Raw genomic sequence first — 19,547 nt, 5'->3', positions numbered from 1 at the left:
CTCACTGTACGTACAGTGGGGAAAAAAAGTATTTAGTCAGCCACCAATTGTGCAAGTTCTCCCACTTAAAAAGATGAGAGATGCCTGTAATTTTCATCATAGGTACACGTCAACTATGACAGACAAATTGAGAATTTTTTTCTCCAGAAAATCAAATTGTAGGATTTTTAATGAATTTATTTGCAAATTATGGTGGAAAATAAGTATTTGGTCACCTACAAACAAGCAAGATTTCTGGCTCTCACAGACCTGTAACTTCTTCTTTAAGAGGCTCCTCTGTCCTCAACTCGTTACCTGTATTAATGGCACCTGTTTGAACTTGTTATCAGTATAAAAGACACCTGTCCACAACCTCAAACAGTCACACTCCAAACTCCACTATGGCCAAGACCAAAGAGCTGTCAAAGGACACCAGAAACAAAATTGTAGACCTGCACCAGGCTGGGAAGACTGAATCTGCAATAGGTAAGCAGCTTGGTTTGAAGAAATCAACCGTGGGAGCAATTATTAGGAAATGGAAGACATACAAGACCACTGATAATCTCCCTTGATCTGGGGCTCCACGCAAGATCTCACCCCGTGGGGTCAAAAATGATCACAAGAACGGTGAGCAAAAATCCCAGAACCACACGGGGGGACCTAGTGAATGACCTGCAGAGAGCTGGGACCAAAGTAACAAAGCCTACCATCAGTAACACACTACGCCGCCAGGGACTCAAATCCTGCAGTGCCAGACGTGTCCCCCTGCTTAAGCCAGTACATGTCCAGGCCCGTCTGAAGTTTGCTAGAGTGCATTTGGATGATCCAGAAGAGGATTGGGAGAATGTCATATGGTCAGATGAAACCAAAATATAACTTTTTGGTAAAAACTCAACTCGTCGTGTTTGGAGGACAAAGAATGCTGAGTTGCATCCAAAGAACACCATACCTACTGTGAAGCATGGGGGTGGAAACATCATGCTTTGGGGCTGTTTTTCTGCAAAGGGACCAGGACGACTGATCCGTTTAAAGGAAAGAATGAATGGGGCCATGTATCGTGAGATTTTGAGTGAAAACCTCCTTCCATCAGCAAGGGCATTGAAGATGAAACGTGGCTGGGTCTTTCAGCATGACAATGATCCCAAACACACCGCCCGGGCAATGAAGGAGTGGCTTCGTAAGAAGCATTTTAAGGTCCTGGAGTGGCCTAGCCAGTCTCCAGATCTCAACCCCATAGAAAATCTTTGGAGGGAGTTGAAAGTCTGTGTTGCCCAGCGACAGCCCCAAAACATCACTGCTCTAGAGGAGATCTGCATGGAGGAATGGGCCAAAATACCAGCAACAGTGTGTGAAAACCTTGTGAAGACTTACAGAAAACGTTTGACCTGTGTCATTGCCAACAAAGGGTATATAACAAAGTATTGAGAAACTTTTGTTATTGACCAAATACTTATTTTTCACCATAATTTGCAAATAAATTCATTTAAAATCCTACAATGTGATTTTCTGGAATTTATTTCTCTCATTTTGTCTGTCATAGTTGACGTGTGCCTATAATGTAAATTACAGGCCTCTCTCATCTTTTTAAGTGGGAGAACTTGCACAATTGGTGGCTGACTAAATACTTTTTTCCCCACTGTAAATGTACTGCATTGAAGTGACAGTTGTACATTTCAGGTCCTCAGTACATGCTTCCAGTGGTCATTGCAGTCCAACAGGTTTACGGTCCATTTACAGTCCCAGTTTAGGGTGGTCTGCCAAGGCCTGGACACTTCCAACAACGTCACCTTAAAGGTAGACTCAGCTAAATTACGTTGCCACGAGCAGCACTGCAGCTATTGAGATGAGTGAGATGCAAGAATTCACTATCACAGTCACACACACAGGTGAAAGTAGATTCAATTTCTTCCCAGTACGGGACCTCCTATGTGCACATGCTTAATCACAGAATGACATATAGAATCCCTATTAATTCATTAGGATCTCTGCGGGCGTAGTCGTAAAGATTTGTTATTTCACTTTTTTAATGTATTACCTTTTATTGTGGCATAAACCACCAGTCATGATGTTTGAATGGAAAGAGACACCTGTTACACAAAACACCACAAAGTTGAATGACATTTTGGTGATTGTCATTAGGCCAGAATTTATGCATCCACTGCTGTCTGCACGCGTCTCGGTGTCAGCCATTCATCTCTGCCTTGGCAACATTTTGTCGAACCACATGGCATTTTGGAGTGTAAGCTATACCACCCGTTTTCAAGTCCATTCGCTCATTTTTCATGCCTCTGACATACGGTAATGATAAATAATGGTGTAATAGCCTACAGTTTTCTTGACATTTTGTTTTAATTATTGTGATAGGCTCATGTTTTACCGATACGGCGTACCCCCACTATTTATTTTGCCGGGACACCGTACCGGACCATACCGCCTTACCTTCACCCCTGGTCACACACAGTATCTGCGCATGCGCCACGGGTTCGATCACGCTGTTAGAGCGTGGTAAGTACGAGACCAAAACAGCTGAGACGTTTAGCCTCACACTTCAACGCTCTTAGTTGTTTGCGGAAATTGACCCACTATGCTGTTTACTTTCTGCATCTACGTCATATCGCTGAGTCTACCTTTAACATCTGATTCCAAAATCAAGGAAGAAATCCCACTTCCACCTTAAAATTCATCCAAATATACAGTATTCAGCAAATTAACTAAATAAAGAAAATACAGAGGAAAATTCTACAAAGTTAAATGTTTGAGGAACACAGAATCTCAGGTGACAGAATCTCATATTCAAGACATCAGAGGTAAACATGAACATAATATTGTCCCTTTAGCTGGGTACTGTAGAATAAAAAAATAACATAAGGTAAAATTTTAATCGAAGTTCTGCTTATAAAGTACTTATAAACCTTTGTTTGTTAACCATAGTTAACCATATTAAACATATATTCATTAGTTTAGAAGTAGACCTTCAAATAACATGTTACCAAACTATGCACTCATATGGTTTTGTGCTGACACTGCACACAGTTGAACATGCAAATGTTTGATTAAATAAAGCAAATAGATAATAGTCTTACATTATAAATACAGAATAACAACATAAAGTACAGTACAAGTCAAAGAAACCACTTAAAATCGCTGCTTATTTTCAGCTGTTTCTCTGTATCCATTTAGTTACACATCAGCCCTAACACGTAGTCTAACACAACAGACCTCTGGCTCAAACCTTAACAGAACACAAATTACTTACCAGAATCAAAAACATATCAATAATGCCTTGTCATGGAATTCAGTTCATAAGAAGCATCCCTCAATGTGTAGATATACTCAGTTTTATCTCATTCTGTCACACAGTATTGAACATACACAGGTTAGAAGTTACTCTTAGGCACAGTTCTAGGATCAGCTTAGCCTCTCCAAAACCTCACCTTCACCATTAGGGGCAGAAAAGCTAAACTGACCATAGCTCAGTGTCTAGGGGGCAGCTTCACCTTACTCCCATGTGCCCAGTGTGAGTTGTAACTGAACCAGAGCTGCAGTTACAGACTGAAGCCACGAGGGGTCAGTGTTGTATGTGTGATCAGTTAGGTGCTGGAGCCAGTGGTAAATGTAGCGGTTGGTTGACGGGCCAGGTCTGAGACAGACGGGTTCATAATGATTCTGAAAGATCGCTGGGTCCAAATCAGCCAACTCAGTCAGAGTAGCAGCAGCCCATCTACCCCTTTCAATGACACTTCACTCTCGCTCTGTTTCCCTCTTTCTCTGTCTATCCCTCTCTCTCCTCTGTCCTATCTTTCTGTCCTTTTCTCTCTCTGTTTGACTGTATACAGTATCTCTCTTTCCGTTTGTCTCTCGCCGTCTATGTCGTGTCCTCTGTTCCTCTTTCTACACCTCTCTAAACTTCACTCTCAATGTTGTCCTTTTCCCTAAATCTAGTACTTACCTTTATCTTGCCTGTCTCTTTCTGCCTCTCTCTCCCTCTGTCTCTCCCTGACTTCCGGTGGATCCCGGGTCACTTCATGTTCCCTCTGCCTGTCGCCTCCCTCTCCCCCCGGGTTAGTTGGTGTGGGGGTGTTGTGAGAGGGAGGGTCGGCGGGTCAGGGGGGAGGGGCAGCCGCCAGGGTTGCCCTCAGGGTCATTGTCAGGGGAGACGAGCTGCAGAGCTACTTCGTTCTCGTAGCAGAAGGAGGAGCGTGAGCCCTGGATGTACTTCTGCTCGGCCAACTCTTTAGCGCTGCACGAGGGTGTGCTGGGAATCTCGTAGGTCCGGTGGAAGAAGGAGTAGTCCACCTGGAGAAGAAAAACAGAGGGGTCACTGGATAAGAGTGTCTGCTGAATGGCTAAAATTTTGACATAAAGGGATAAGAAAATGTAACGATGAAGCCAGCGGATCAGAAACTCTTTCCCCTTCTGTTTCTATATCCCTCTCCCCGCTCTTACCTGGTAACAGTTCTTCCTCTCGAAAAGCACGGGTTCGAAGCGGTGACCCCAGAGGATCTCGGAGGCGAGGTAGGAGCTGCGACACTGTGTAGTCATGGCTGTGGCCTCCACCATACCCTCCAGAATGACCACCACCTCCAGCTCCGCGTCGTCCTCCAGCGTCCGACGGTCCATCTCGAAAAACGGCGACTCATCGTTGATCTCGTGGACGATGGTTACCGGGGAAACCAGGAAGATGCGGTCGGTTCCCGTATCGAAGCCCACGTTGATGTCCTCGTTGTCCAGCGGGAGGAACTCTCCCTCTGGGGTCACCCTCGGCTGGGGGAGGAGGGGGGGAAGAACAGGGGTGGAGAAAGGGAAGACAGAGGGTATGAGGTTAATGATTAAGTGCTTAGTTTTTACATTGTTTACAGGAACATTGTGCATAGTTCAGTTCAATCTTAAATATTGCCAAAGCATTAAGTGTTATGTTACACAGAAAGCACTCGCCTGCCTATATTTTTGGGCTGCACCAGTCTGCAACCATACTCCGCAGGCCTAGGCTTACTACCCAACCTTTTTCCTGAGTCAATCCCCAGCCTCAGCATTGAGGAATACAATTCTGCCATGAGCCCCCAAAACTCAAAGCTGCCCCATCTGAACTTTGACATGGTCAAGCTTTTAAAAATATCTAAATGTCACTCTCTTCACCTCCCTGCTCTAGAGCTTTACAACCCACAGGACAATGAAAGCAGTGGTAGGTAAGGGCCACATGAAACACAATAGATACAGACAGGCAGACAATACGTCAGAACACACACCACCACGCAAACTGTCACCAAAATTACTAACAGATGGCCAGACAAGAGTACTATCTGTATACAGTACACAGAAAGAACCAGACACACACACACACACACACACACACACACCCACATTGGTTTTGAGTTAAAGAATCCTGGGGAAATTAATCCCTTGGTAAATCTTCTAAACCCCTGGAGAATAAAACAAGCTCTCATTAACCACAGACATCAGAGTACAGTCCAGATGGCCTCACCAATACCACTCTCCCTCTCCACTGCTCTCTCTCTCTCTCTCTCTCTCTCTCTCTCTCTCTCTCTCTCTCTCTCTCTCTCTCTCTCTCTCTCTCTCTCTCTCTCTCTCTCTCTCTCTCTCTCTCTCTCTCTCTCTCTCTCTCTCTCTCTCTCTCTCTCTCTCTCTCTCTCTCTCTCTCTCTCTCTCTCTCTCTCTCTCTCTCTCTCTCTCTCTCTCTCTCTCTCTCTCTCTCTCTCTCTCTCTCTCTCTCTCTCTCTCTCTCTCTCTCTCTCTCTCTCTCTCATTGTCAATACAGTTCCTGATGTGTCCTGCCTCTTCTACTGTTTACACCCCCTTCAGTCTCTTTGCTCCCTTCTTTCATCCCTCAACCTATCTTCTTCACTCTCTCCTTTCTTACCTTCAGTAGCTGTGCACGTACGTGTGCCTCTACCAGGTGGCTCCTGCGTAGGTTCCCCACCCTCCACATCATGCAGAGTTTCCCGTCTCTCAGCGCCACCACTGCCGTGTCAGAGAACAACAGTGTCTCGTTACGCTTCTTGGGCTTAGCGATCTTCACCATGACCGCCCCGATGATGAAGGCGTCAATGATGCAGCCCACAATGCACTGCAAGACGACCGCCATCACCGCCAGGGGGCAGGCCTCGGTCACGCTGCGGAAGCCGTAACCGATGGATGTCTGCGTCTCCAGGGAGAACAGGAAGGCCGCCATGAAGCTGTTCACCTGGACGAAACACGTTTCCTCCACTTCCACCACCGCCCCTGCCCCGGACTCATCTCCTCCCCCGGAAGAGGCACCCGAGCTGGGGTTGAGGCGGATGGCGAAGTCCCCGTGCGCGGCGGCAATGAGCCAGAAGGCAAAGCCAAAGAGCAGCCAGGAAAGGAGGAAGGAGAGGCAGAAGATGACGAGCATCCAACGCCAGCGGATGTCCACACAGGTGGTGAAGAGGTCGCTGAGGTAACGCTGGCCCCTCTCGCTCATGTTGACGAAGGTGACGTTGCAGCGCCCGTCCTTGCCCACAAAGCGGTGACGGGGCCGGCGTCTAGAGCGCCGGGTGGGCCGGCGGCTGGAGGAGGAAGGGGACGACAGTGTCGAATCTCTGTCCGAGGACGAACAGCCTTCTCCCCTTCCCCCCAGACTTCCATCCCTCCCGCCCCTCAGTCCTGAGTGCCCTCCTCCTCTCATCCCTCCTTCCCCTCCTCCTGCCTCCCGGGCTCTGCTGGGCCTCCGTGCATTGCTGCCGTTGCCCTGCAGGGGGAGTGATTTGCCATTGCGGTTATGGGTGGGAGAGGAGCTGGTTGGGCTCCCTGAGCCTCCCGTGCTCCCCCCCGCCCTGGCTGTGTCAGCAACACTCAGAGCCAGCTTTATGACTTCCTCCTCGTCTACCAGCCCGTCAACCACCGCACTGAAACGTCGCTTAACACGCGCCGCTCCCATGGTGCTAAATACAATGTCTTACGCTGATGACGCTGTAGTCTCAACTCCTATGTGGTTTGTGAGTTTGTGACCACCTAGGTATTGATAAAAACCTGGTGTTCTGTACTTCTTTCCAGTTCCACTGTTTCTATGGTGAAAAGTAATCCATCTGATGTGGTAAATGTAGATCCATGAGGAAAAACTGTATCCAGCAGTAGATTACTTCCCGCAGTTCCCAGATCATTGTTCCACTTAAACAAGTTTTTAATAACAGTCAGGGTTACTCACACCTCTACTGTGTCCTGATTCACAGTCTTCCTTCCATTCTCTTGAAGGGAAGCTCAGTGGTCAAGTCGTTGCTGTATATACTCCTCTGGTCAATAGGCAGTGTCATTTCAGAAACGTATTCCACAGCAGCAAATAGGCAGTCTGGCAGTAATACTGTATAGTCCCTGTAGTACTTACACTCCTTTGGGCTGAAGAGGGAGGTTACACACAACGTGTCCAAGGTATCAACAGGAGTGACCCATAGTCTGTGGCCATCTTACGAGGGAGCGGGAGTTTTGCTGACAGTTTGAAACAGCACCAGGGAAACACATTGAGCAGGCTACAGAAACAGAGAAGCTTGAAAGGATGAGAGCTGGGGATACAATGGGGTAGTAGTAAGGATATGTTTTGAGGATATATACTCCCCACATTCACTAAAGTGCAATATGACAATACAGAGTCCAGGGGTAGATCCAGGGTACAGTACAGTCAAACGGTCTCTATGTTTCTAACACATATCTAGCATGCAACCAGCAGAGAAAAGAATAGCATGCTGTTTCTTACATTCCAAGATCTTCACGTCCCAGTGGTTTGGTCATGGTAAATACACAGGGCAGATTGAAACAGAGGAGGAACTCCTTAGACTATTGATTCAGATAATGGTACACAATTCCAATACATTCACTTCCTATCAGTCAGAATGTTTCTCCACCCTTTTATATCTATGTTTCCTTTGCTACAGGGCCTCTGAATACATTTATGAGCTACAGTAGCCATGCACTGTGTAAATAATACTCACTCAGTGTCTCTCACAAGCGGGAGACTGTGACCAGCAGTTTCCCCTCAAATCCAAGTATCTTTTCCAAGCCACAAATGTCCTCAAAAGTCATTTGAGTTCTCGGCACAACAAAAGCAGACGTTTAGAGACATTTAAAATATGTTTGTTGCTCTCTCAGGTGACTGCTTTTTTAAACAGGATATCCTATTCCTGAGGGTCTCTGTGTTTCTCCCAAAGGCATTGTCAATTCAGTACAAAACACACTGCACAGACTGACTACTGACCAGATCAACTTCATCGGATTAACTCAGTGTTTTCAAAATGTATACAACCATAAGGAGACTTACTCTCCACTACAACTGCATGGGAGAATTCTCTATAACAAAGGGGGGATGAGGGAGAAAGACACAAGTGAACAAAAGACAAGAAAGAAAAGAAGAGAGAATGAAATTACTTGACTAGAACGCCAAGGCATGTACGAGTGCGTGTACTTTTTGTGTACCTATTTTTGTGTACCATCCTATACATATTATACCAGGATTAATTCTATACAACACCTATATAGAGTCAAAGTGAATGTGTATGTGTAGGAGGAGCAGAATCCGATTGGCCGGTTGTGGGGAAAGAGGGGAGGGGTAACAGGCACACAGGGCATACACTTGTGGATGACCTCTACGAAAACTCAGAGATCAAATGTTATTTCAGAGGTCAAATCCTGTCCGATCCTGGGACGGGAGGTGCTGTGTCCTTGTTTTTTTCCAAACAGGGTTTGGCTTTAGTTCTCTCCTCTTGGTTCAAGTGTCACACTCAACAACCCTGCTTGACAGAGAACACACACGTTTATCCATTTCCGAAAAGCTTCCAGTCTAATTCCTTTGGAAAATATTTGGGGAAATGTGGGAATAATGTGCAGAGGACGTGCAAGGAAGACTGGGTAAAAACGACAACCCACTGAGGCAAACAAAGGTCATATTTTGGGGAGGGAGAATTCTTTTTTGTTGCATGCAAAATCCCTTAGGGATAAAAACAAAAACAAAGAAAACTCAAAAGGTTTGATTCAGGGCAAATCCACATGACATAAAAAAGGTTTGGTTGTGATATTAGACTTTACCTTCCGTACACATTTCCAGTGGACTGTGGTTTCGAACACTGGCAAGTCTTTGACCCCCAGTGAACAAGCTAAACATGTTACTAGGTTCCTGGGGAACAGTTTACAGTGTAACACCTTCACCAGCTGCCCGAGGACAGTTTACAGTGTAACACCTTGACCAGATCACTGAGGACAGTTTACAGTGTAACACCCTGACTAGGAGTAGCAAAGGCACAACACAGGAGAATACCAAGGCAACAGTTGTTACCTGTTGTCCTAAGTTTACACAGAGACAGGTGTTACCTACTGTCCTAGGTTTACACAGAGACAGATATTACCTACTGTCCTAGGTTTACACAGAGACAGATGTTACCTACTGTCATAGGTTTACACAGAGACAGATGTTACCTACTGTTCTAGGTTTACACAGAGACAGGTGTTACCTACTGTCCTAGGTTTACACAGAGACAGGTGTTACCTACTGTCATAGGTTTACACAGACAGGTGTTACCTACTGTCCTAGGTTTACACAGAGACAGGTGTTACCTACTGTCCTAGGTTTACACAGAGACAGGTGTTACCTACTGTCATAGGTTTACACAGAGACAGGTGTTACCTACTGTCCTAGGTTTACACAGAGACAGGTGTTACCTACTGTCCTAGGTTTACAGAGACAGGTGTTACCTACTGTCCTAGGTTTACAGAGACAGGTGTTACCTACTGTCCTAGGTTTACACAGAGACAGATGTTACCTACTGTCCTAGGTTTACACAGAGACAGATGTTACCTGCTGTCCTAGGTTTACACAGAGATGTTACCTGCTGTCCTAGGTTTACACAGAGACAGGTGTTACCTACTGTCCTAGGTTTACACAGAGACAGGTGTTACCTACTGTCCTAGGTTTACACACAGACAGGTGTACCCATGTCACACAAACAGTAAGGGGGGGGTGAAGAGAAGAGAAGCCTCTACAACAAGTGGAAGTGGGGAAAGAGATCCCTCCTAAAGTGAGAGGTGACGTAGGGGTTCATTTGGACTGGTCTACTGCCCTCCCTCTCTCAGGCATAGTAACAGGAATGTAGAGGCTGCATTTCTGAGAAAGGATAGAACACACAATCCTTCTCTCTTTCCTTCTTTCTCTGACGTTTTCTTATTTTGCTCAGTCAGTCATCACATTTCTTATCCCATCTGGTTTTGTTCCTCCCATGTCGCCTCTCCTGTGTCTCTGCCAACCTGGGAATAACATGACAATACACGCAAAAACAGAGATAAAACCATGATTTCAGAGCTCTTTTGTTAAAACAGATGCTCTGATGATGTAAGCAGACAGGTCTTGTCTTGTGGACATTCTGAGAAGGTAAAACGGTAAAGGCCAAAAGAGCAGGAGTGACTCACCCTCTCTAACCATCTACTGTTTTCATCTTCATTTGGAATAGCTCAATGAAAACCAATAATAAAACCAAGAAAATAATCTAATCAGTTACCTGTTCCTTGAGACTTGGTCTGTCTGGGTGATCTGGTGTATCTCTTGTAGCACAACAAATAGTATTGTGCTCAGTTTACTGGGAATGCTGATGTTGTGTATCCATCTTCTTGGAAAGAATGGGAAGAAATGTCTTGGGAATTACAAATGAAAATGTCTCCATCAAGACATGGAACCTGGAATAAAGAGAAACAGAGGGGTGGAATAAGAGAACCATTTCCATTGTGATAGTGTACTGTATATCTTTATGGTAAGATTTTATGACTCAAACAGGTGAATAAGGTGTGAATTTGGGCCCCAATACTGTACATCTTGAAGGTTATTGCAAACACACACACACACACACACACACACACACACACACACATGTTTATTTTACTATCCTTCTGGGGACCAAACAATTGATTCCCATTCAAAATCCTATTTTCCATAACCCTTAATCCTAACGCTAACCTTAACCCCAAAATCCTAACCTTAAAACTAACCCTAACTCTAACCCTAAACCTAATTCTAACCCTAATTCTAACTCTAACCCCTGAGCCTAAAAAAGCCTTTTCCCTTGTGGGGACTGGCGAAATGTCCCCAATTTTCCTTGTTTTACTATCCTTGTGAGGACTTCTGGTCCCCACAAGGATAGTAAAACCATACCACACAAACACACATGTATTTGTGACACAGCGAGGGAATTACATATCCCCTATACAACTAGCCTGGGGCCATTCCATTGTAATGCTAAAGGACACTGCCATGCTACTGTTGATCACAACACTGCAGTGTACATGGTGCTGTATCATATGGAAACAACTACAGAGGAATACTGATGTGTTACAGAGGCAACATTTGATTAATCATGCTGCTAAAGAAAGGAAAGGAGAAAGAGGGAGAATGAGACAGAGAGAAGAGGGGGTGTACCGTAGGATATAGAATGAGGCAGAGAGAAGAGGGGGTGAACCGTAGAATATAGAATGAGACAGAGAGAAGAGGGGGTGAACCGTAGGATATAGAATGAGACAGAGAGAAGAGGGGGTGAACCGTAGGATATAGAATGAGGCAGAGAGAAGAGGAGGAGAACCGTAGAATATAGAATGAGACAGAGAAAAGAGGGGGTGAACCGTAGGATATAGAATGAGGCAGAGAGAAGAGGGGGTGAACCGTAGGATATAGAATGAGGCAGAGAGAAGAGGGGATGAACCGTAGGATATAGAATGAGACAGAGAGAAGAGGGGGTGAACCGTAGGATATAGAATGAGACAGAGAGAAGAGGGGGTGAACCGTTGGATATAGAATGAGACAGAGAGAAGAGGGGGTGAACCGTTGGATATAGAATGAGACAGAGAGAAGAGGGGGTGAACCGTTGGATATAGAATGAGACAGAGAGAAGAGGGGGTGAACCGTAGGATATAGAATGAGACAGAGAGAAGAGGGGGTGAACCGTAGGATATAGAATGAGACAGAGAGAAGAGGGGGTGAACCGTAGGATATAGAATGAGACAGAGAGAAGAGGGGGTGAACCGTAGGATATAGAATGAGACAGAGAGAAGAGGGGATGAACCGTAGGATATAGAATGAGGCAGAGAGAAGAGGGGGTGAACCGTTGGATATAGAATGAGACAGAGAGAAGAGGGGGTGAACCGTAGGATATAGAATGAGACAGAGAGAAGAGGGGGTGAACCGTAGGATATAGAATGAGACAGAGAGAAGAAGGGGTGAACCGTAGGATATAGAATGAGGCAGAGAGAAGAGGGGGTGAACCGTAGGATATAGAATGAGGCAGAGAGAAGAGGGGGTGAACCGTAGGATATAGAATGAGGCAGAGAGAAGAGGGGGTGAACCGTAGGATATAGAATGAGGCAGAGAGAAGAGGGGGTGAACCGTAGGATATAGAATGAGGCAGAGAGAAGAGGGGGTGAACCATAGGATATAGAATGAGACAGAGAGAAGAGGGGGTGAACCGTAGGATATAGACTGAGACAGAGAGAAGAGGGGGTGAACCGTAGGATATAGAATGAGACAGAGAGAAGAGGGGGTGAACCGTAGGATATAGAATGAGGCAGAGAGAAGAGGGGGTGAACCGTAGGATATAGAATGAGACAGAGAGAAGAGGGGGTGAACCGTAGAATATAGAATGAGACAAAGAGAAGAGGGGGTGAACCGTAGGATATAGAATGAGGCAGAGAGAAGAGGGGGTGAACCGTAGGATATAGAATGAGACAGAGAGAAGAGGGGGTGAACCGTTGGATATAGAATGAGACAGAGAGAAGAGGGGGTGAACCGTAGGATATAGAATGAGGCAGAGAGAAGAGGGGGTGAACCGTAGGATATAGAATGAGACAGAGAGAAGAGGGGGTGAACCGTTGGATATAGAATGAGACAGAGAGAAGAGGGGGTGAACCGTAGGATATAGAATGAGGCAGAGAGAAGAGGGGGTGAACCGTTGGATATAGAATGAGACAGAGAGAAGAGGGGGTGAACCGTAGGATATAGAATGAGGCAGAGAGAAGAGGGGGTGAACCGTAGGTAAGTGAGAAAGAAATGAAAAGGAAAAGGATTGGGATGAGGGGGGAATGTAGCTGTGATAGAGAGCTGATAGTGAATTATAACTGAGATTGGGATGACGACTGAGATTGGGACAGGGAGTGGGAATGGTATTGAGATCTATGTTGCGGTGGTGGTGACGGAATGCTGTGGATTACAGCTGTGCTCGTGACTGCAGTAATCCCACCATGACTCTGATAATCCGCTAAAGTCTTTATATAAGAACCACTAAACTACGGCCAGAGGGAGTGTACACATACAGGTAGGATATAGTAGGTAACTCAACACACAGGTAGGAACCACTACACATTGGTAACTTTAACTGTACACATACCGGTCAGTGATAGGCTGTAGTATGCAGACACACAGGTAGGATACAGTACAAGTAGGTAACTGTACACACAGGAGTGATAGACACAAAGTTATAGACAGGTACAGTCTTCATATAAGAAACCAATATGATCCAGAGAAATTAGGGTGTGTGTGTGTGAGAGAGAGAAAGTGAGACTGTGAATCCCAAACCACCCCCTCGCCCCTACCAACTCGCTCGGAGGGCCCTCCGTTGTCACGTGTTGCTGACGAAACTCCAAGGGTGACTTCCAGAGAGTGGAGATGGGATCAATAAACCCATCAACTTCGGGACACACTTGTGACTTGAATGATACAATTCATGTTCCACTTTTAAATAATAAAACAAGCATGAAATTCGAATTTAACAGTTTAATCTTTTACATGTGTCAAGTTTCGAAATCCGACATAAACAAATGCATGTGACATATAATTAGGCACATCTCCTACATTATTTTGTGTGAAACTGCACAAACTCAAAAATAAGGTGGTGCCTTATAGGATTCCACTTCGCTCTGAAACCGGCAGCGTTGCTGGCTTGGATGAAGTGGTTATCGGAAGGTTTAATTAGCCCATACACCCTCCATAATTTTCCCTCCCTCAGCTTTGGTACACTTGTGCATATGGTGGAGAGGCACGTGAACGCGCAAATGGAGGGCCAAGGGGGTGATTTGGGATTCAGCTAGAGAGAGAGAGAGAAAAAGCGAGAGAGTGTTGACAGGGAAGGTGTCCCTGTGAAATTGCGATGCCTGACCCTGACCTTCGCCTGCAGCATTATATTCTATGTAAGCTAGGCCCAGAATGTGACCTGCTCTGTTGTGTTTGTTAACTTCATTATCAGTGGGTCAATTGATTATCTTCTTGGACAGACACAGAACAGCCATCAGAACATCACATTCTGTCCTCTACACAGAGGGCTTCATCAACTAACCACCTATAAGCCTAGTTTCAAGGAGCAACTGATATGTCCTAAACATTGATGAAGTGGTAAAAAAAGTGGGTAAACTATAAACTCCAGTGGGCGATTGAGACAAACCACCACCAATATAAACAAAAACGTATTACATTTTTAGGAAAGTAGGGTGGCTTGGGGTTAAACACCTCCCTGGGTTAAACACTCCCAGTAGGGGAGCCTAAAGATAAACAATCTACATGGTTAGAGAGGAACATTTTGAAATAATGTTTTCATACATTTAAAGAGAGTATGTTTGGGGCAATCTAATGCAAGCCAATGGTACCTAAATTAGCATTTTCCAAATCATGTCCAAATCATCTATAAGTAACTTAATTGAGTTACACAATACATTCTGAGATACTTTAGGATAATTTAGACAGGAAGTTGGAAAATGAAAAGAGGGAACTTACATCAAAACCTCATCATAGTGAGGATATTAATAGTGAGCAATGTTCCCTCTAAGCTGCGGCGTGCACGGGCGCAGAGAAGCACGAGATTGAACTTCACTCAACTTTCTAGTTTTCCCCTTTAGTTAACACTATCAACGTTTCCCTCAACTGTGCGAATTGTGAGCCACATTCAATGCAATATACCGAAACAAAACAAACTATGCAAGAGATTTTATTTTAGGCAAAGTGCATTGGAGTAGGATTCTATTGCATTGACAGGCATGACTCAGGCCCATACTCTACACAGACCGGTGCAACATAACCAATCAGCGCTGCAGTAGGCCTATATGCAAATAGACCATTGCCTTATATGGATCTGTGCCATTCACTTTGAACTGGACTGTGTTTACAGCATGAGTGGTCACGAGTAGATGTGGTTGTTTTGAGATTAAAGCAAGAGCTGCATGTAGCCAGGTGTGTAAGTAAGTGAGTTATTACCCCAGTTATAGCTCATTTCTAGTCAGCAATGGGGGAGTGGTTGCTTCCTACAAGAGCACAAAACATGTACATTTCTAGACATCTTTGAGAAGCAAGTCAGGTAAACAGCTTTTTTTTCTGTAAGGGGCAGTGTTGTATTTTGGGGCAGTGTTGTATTTTGGGGCAGTGTTGTATTTTGAGACAGTGTTGTATTTTGGGGCAGTGTTGTATTTTGGGGCAGTGTTGTATTTTGGGGCAGTGTTGTATTTTGGGGCAGTGTTGTATTTTGGGGCAGTGTTGTATTTTGGGGCAGTGTTGTATTTTGAGGCAGTGTTGTATTTTGGGGCAGTGTTGTATTTTGGGGCAGTGTTGTATTTTGGGGCAGTGTTGTATTTTGGGGCAGTGTTGTATTTTGAGACAGTGTTGTATTTTGGGGCAGTGTTGTATTTTGGGGCAGTGTTGTATTTTGGGGCAGTGTTGTATTTTGGGGCAGTGTTGTATTTTGGGGCAGTGTTGTATTTTGGGGCAGTGTTGTATTTTGGGGCAGTGTTGTATTTTGGGGCAGTGTTGTATTTTGAGACAGGCTTGAATAAGATAAGTAGCCAATAGGCAGAGAGTAGCATAATTTGACTGATTTTCTGTAATAATGGTATGGGAATAATAATGTGTTTTATTTTGTAAAGTGGTTTCTTGCATCAAACAACACAACATTTCAGTCACCTCCTTGTCTGAAGGACAAGTGGATAAGCAGGTTAATGTCAATCCCTACATGTTTTTTAAAAAGTCTTATGGAATGTAGGTCTACATTGAACACCACACATTGTCTGCTACTGTAGGCTGAATGATGGAACAGCTATTTCCATGTTAAAATGTTATGGGATGCATTGTCTCCATAGTTTTGTTTTTATGGTAGGCCACTCTGATAGGCCTACATTATGATCAAATAGCCATAGTAGCCTACTTGGCCACTATTATAACCAGGGATGAAAGTATATTTAATTTATTCCCGGTATGGGATCTCCTGTGCGTGCACCAAACAAATGTATCTGCGGCAGAGCGGCCCTGTACGTTCTGCCGCCCTAAGTGAGACAGGAAATTGCCATCTCCCTTCTATCCCTGCTAAACTAGAATAGTGTAGGTTACAGCAGGGGTCGGCAAATTGGGCCAATTATTTTCTCACCTTATAATCGGCAGAATATAATAGCAGCCCAATTCATATGCCTATGCTACAAACTAAACACAATTCAACACATCTGGTTAGTAGGCTATATGTCAATGTCAATAACATATCCAAATATTTTAAATCTGATTACACTGATAAAATCACCAATGTCTCTATTAAATTTGTTTTTTATATTTCTTTGTGCGTTGATTGGGAAAAACAGCTCGCAATAAAGAGAAAATATCCCTCTGAAAAAGTCTCAAAAGACAGGGGAATAATGAAAATATAAGTTTTAGGATAGAATAGACTGAGAAATAAGCATTCTTACCATATTTCTCCAATGTCAAACCAGAGTGTCTTGTTTGCAACGAGACGGTTGCTGTTTGCAAATAATAAAATATTAGACCTCCTTATGAATCTAAGCATGGCACTTTCGAAAGTTACCTTTCCACCCAGACAGAGGCTCGACTGACGCAGAAAAATGTAAGCTTCAACTGCTGGCTACTCGTCCATTGCTTAACCCAACAACAGATGTCCTTCCCTAAAAGCTGCCTGGGTTTAAACATCTTCTCTTTTCAGAAAATGAAAAGCTCAATTAATAGGGACAAAAGAGCAAAGTTAATTTTTTGTCTCCTCGAATATTGAAGGCCACAGCTCAGCATGTCATAGAGACGAATCAATATATCCCCATATGCATCAGAGTCACATCTTTTGTGTTTTTTTATTAAATTTTTTCTCCCCAATTTTGTGATATCCAATTGCGATCCAATTACAATCTTGTCTCATCACTGCAACTCCCCAACAGGCTCGGGAGAGGCGAAGGTCAAGTCATGCGTCCTCCGAAACATGACCCGCCAAACCGCGCTTCTTAACACCCACCCGCTTAACCAGCTGCACTAATGTGTCGGAGGAAACACTGCTCAACTGACAACCGAAGTCAGCCTGCAGGCGCCCGGCCCGCCACAAGGAGTCGCTAGAGCGTGATGAGCCAAGTAAATGCCCTCCCCCTAACCCGGACGACGCTGGGCAAATTGTGCCCACCCTATGGGACTCCCGGTCACGGCCGGTTGTGACACAGCCTGGGATCGAACCTGGGTCTGTAGTGACGCCTCAAGCACTGCGATGCAGTACCTTAGACCGCTGCGCCACTCTGGAAGCCTTTTGTGGGCATTTTAAAGCTTGTTTCTAGCATAAAGCATCATTATGCATTGTTTTAGAACGCTTCATATTATCTGGATACTTCTTATTTATTTTAAAATATAATGCTAACAATAGTTATCCTTTTTGCCCTTTTCTTTAACAAAGGGTATGGTATACCCTCACTCTATTTGAGCCTGGTTTTAACCAAACACACCAAGCCCTTCTCAGACTTTACGAGTGCATGGTGACAGTATTGGAGGATTTGGCTATACTGACAAATCCATGGGGCCTACCTCTTCTTTTTTTTTATAGGAAGAAATAAGCTCCAACAAAGCCCTCTTGTTGTTAGTGAAGTCGAATTAAAATGAAGACAATTGTTTAAATTAATTATTTTCAGCACCATTTGCTGTCCACCTCTGTTTGATTATGCCGCAGCCGCTCCAAAGCTGAGGTCTGCCCGTTTGCCTTTTTAGTTGACTTTCTCCTGCACTTTTTCCTCACTAATAAGTTAATAATTTAAAGTGTCTGTCTCATGGCATTGTAATACATTTGGTCTCCAGTCTACAGAAAAAACATACGGTACTACTCTTTCTACCGTAGGCAACATCATTTAGCCTATGTTAAATGAATTTGATGAAGCGTTGCTGGAGCGCCAACAACCAAGCATGGCCAAGCTAAATATTTTGAGCCCCTGCCTTTGGCAAAGTGAGCACTGCTTATCATGGGTCGGCATCAGAGCTCACCTATATAGCCCTAATGCCACTGGGTGAGTGAAGTTATCATTGTTTTTGGGCAGAATAATGTGAGGTGTTATGTGTTGTTGAAGGTGCGTCTTACTCAGTTTAGCTCAGAAAATGCAGCCCTCGTCAAACTGCAGCTCTAGGCGGCTGCCTAATCCTGCCTAATGGGCGGGCCGGCTGTGGGGCCTAATCATAGAATTATATTTAGAATCCCTATTAATTCAACAGCATCTCTGTGGGCCTAGTCATAAAGATTTGTCATTTTACTTTTAAAATGTATTACCAATGTATTACCAGTCACCATGTTATCATCCGATTGTCAAACAATCACTTCAAAGGGCTCATTTACTAGCCTATCCGCGCACGTTCCTCCACTCACAACACAATTCCAGCCTCCAAACAAAGTGGTGAATGGAAAGACACATCTGTTACACAAAACACCAAAAAGTGTAAAGACATTTGGCGATTGTCATTGGGCCAGAATTAATGCCTCCACTGCTGTCCCGTGCGTCTCGGTTTCGGCCACTCATCTCTACCTTGGCAAAATGGCAGGGGGGGGGGTCTGTAGACATGACATCTCGCAAGCCCACAAGAAGTCTGTCAGCTGCGTCTATAGTTGCCTACATGTACAGCCACTTGCACCATCTTGTACAGGACTGTGATCTTTTAGGACTAGGGATGTAGTGGAAGGTCAATGCACATCTCAACATCAACTGTTCAGAGGAGACTGTGTGAATCAGGCCTTCGTGGTTGAATTGCTGCAAAGAAACCACTACTAAATGACACCAATAAGAAGAAGAGACTTGCTTGGGCCAAGAAACACGAGCAATGGACATTAGACCGGTGGAAATGTGTCCTTTGGTCTGGAGTCCAAATTTGAGATTTTGGGTTCCAACCGCCGTGTCTTTGTGAGACGCGGTGTGGGTGAACGGATGATCTCCGCATGTGTATTTCCCACCATAAAGCATGGAGGAGGAGGTGTTATGGTGTGGGGGTGCTTTGCTGGTGACACTGTCTGTGGTTTATTTTGAATTCAAGCCACACTTAACCAGCATGGCTACCACAGCATTCTACAGCGATATGCCATCCCATCTGGTATGGGCTTAGTGGGACTATCATTTGTTTTTCACCAGGACAATGACCCAACACACCTCCAGGCTGTGTAAGGGCTATTTTACAAAGAAGGAGAGTGATGGAGTGCTGCATCAGATGACCTGGCCTCCACAATCCCCCGACCTAAACGAAATTGAGATGGTTTGGGATGAGTCGGACCGCAGAGTGAAGGAAAAGCAGCCAACAAGTGCTCAGC

At 44.7% G+C, this 19,547-nt stretch overlaps 1 protein-coding gene across 1 annotated transcript; it reads right to left on the bottom strand.

The window, feature by feature from the left end:
* Positions 1-1,595: 1,595 nt before the first annotated feature.
* LOC123484100 (inward rectifier potassium channel 2-like) lies at positions 1,596-8,290 on the bottom strand. Its single transcript, XM_045214085.1, has 3 exons — positions 5,858-8,290; positions 4,426-4,743; positions 1,596-4,275 (listed from the first exon to the last, which is right to left on the bottom strand). Exons 1-3 carry the CDS (start codon positions 6,893-6,895, stop codon positions 4,042-4,044), a joined length of 1,590 nt encoding a protein of 529 aa, XP_045070020.1. The 5' UTR covers positions 6,896-8,290; the 3' UTR covers positions 1,596-4,041.
* Positions 8,291-19,547: the final 11,257 nt, after the last annotated feature.

This window comes from Coregonus clupeaformis, unplaced genomic scaffold (genome assembly GCF_020615455.1).
Source record: "Coregonus clupeaformis isolate EN_2021a unplaced genomic scaffold, ASM2061545v1 scaf0195, whole genome shotgun sequence".
Taxonomy (NCBI): Eukaryota; Metazoa; Chordata; class Actinopteri; order Salmoniformes; family Salmonidae; genus Coregonus; species Coregonus clupeaformis.
Note: the sequence above shows the minus strand (reverse complement) of the source record. Positions and strands in the feature narration are given on the sequence as shown.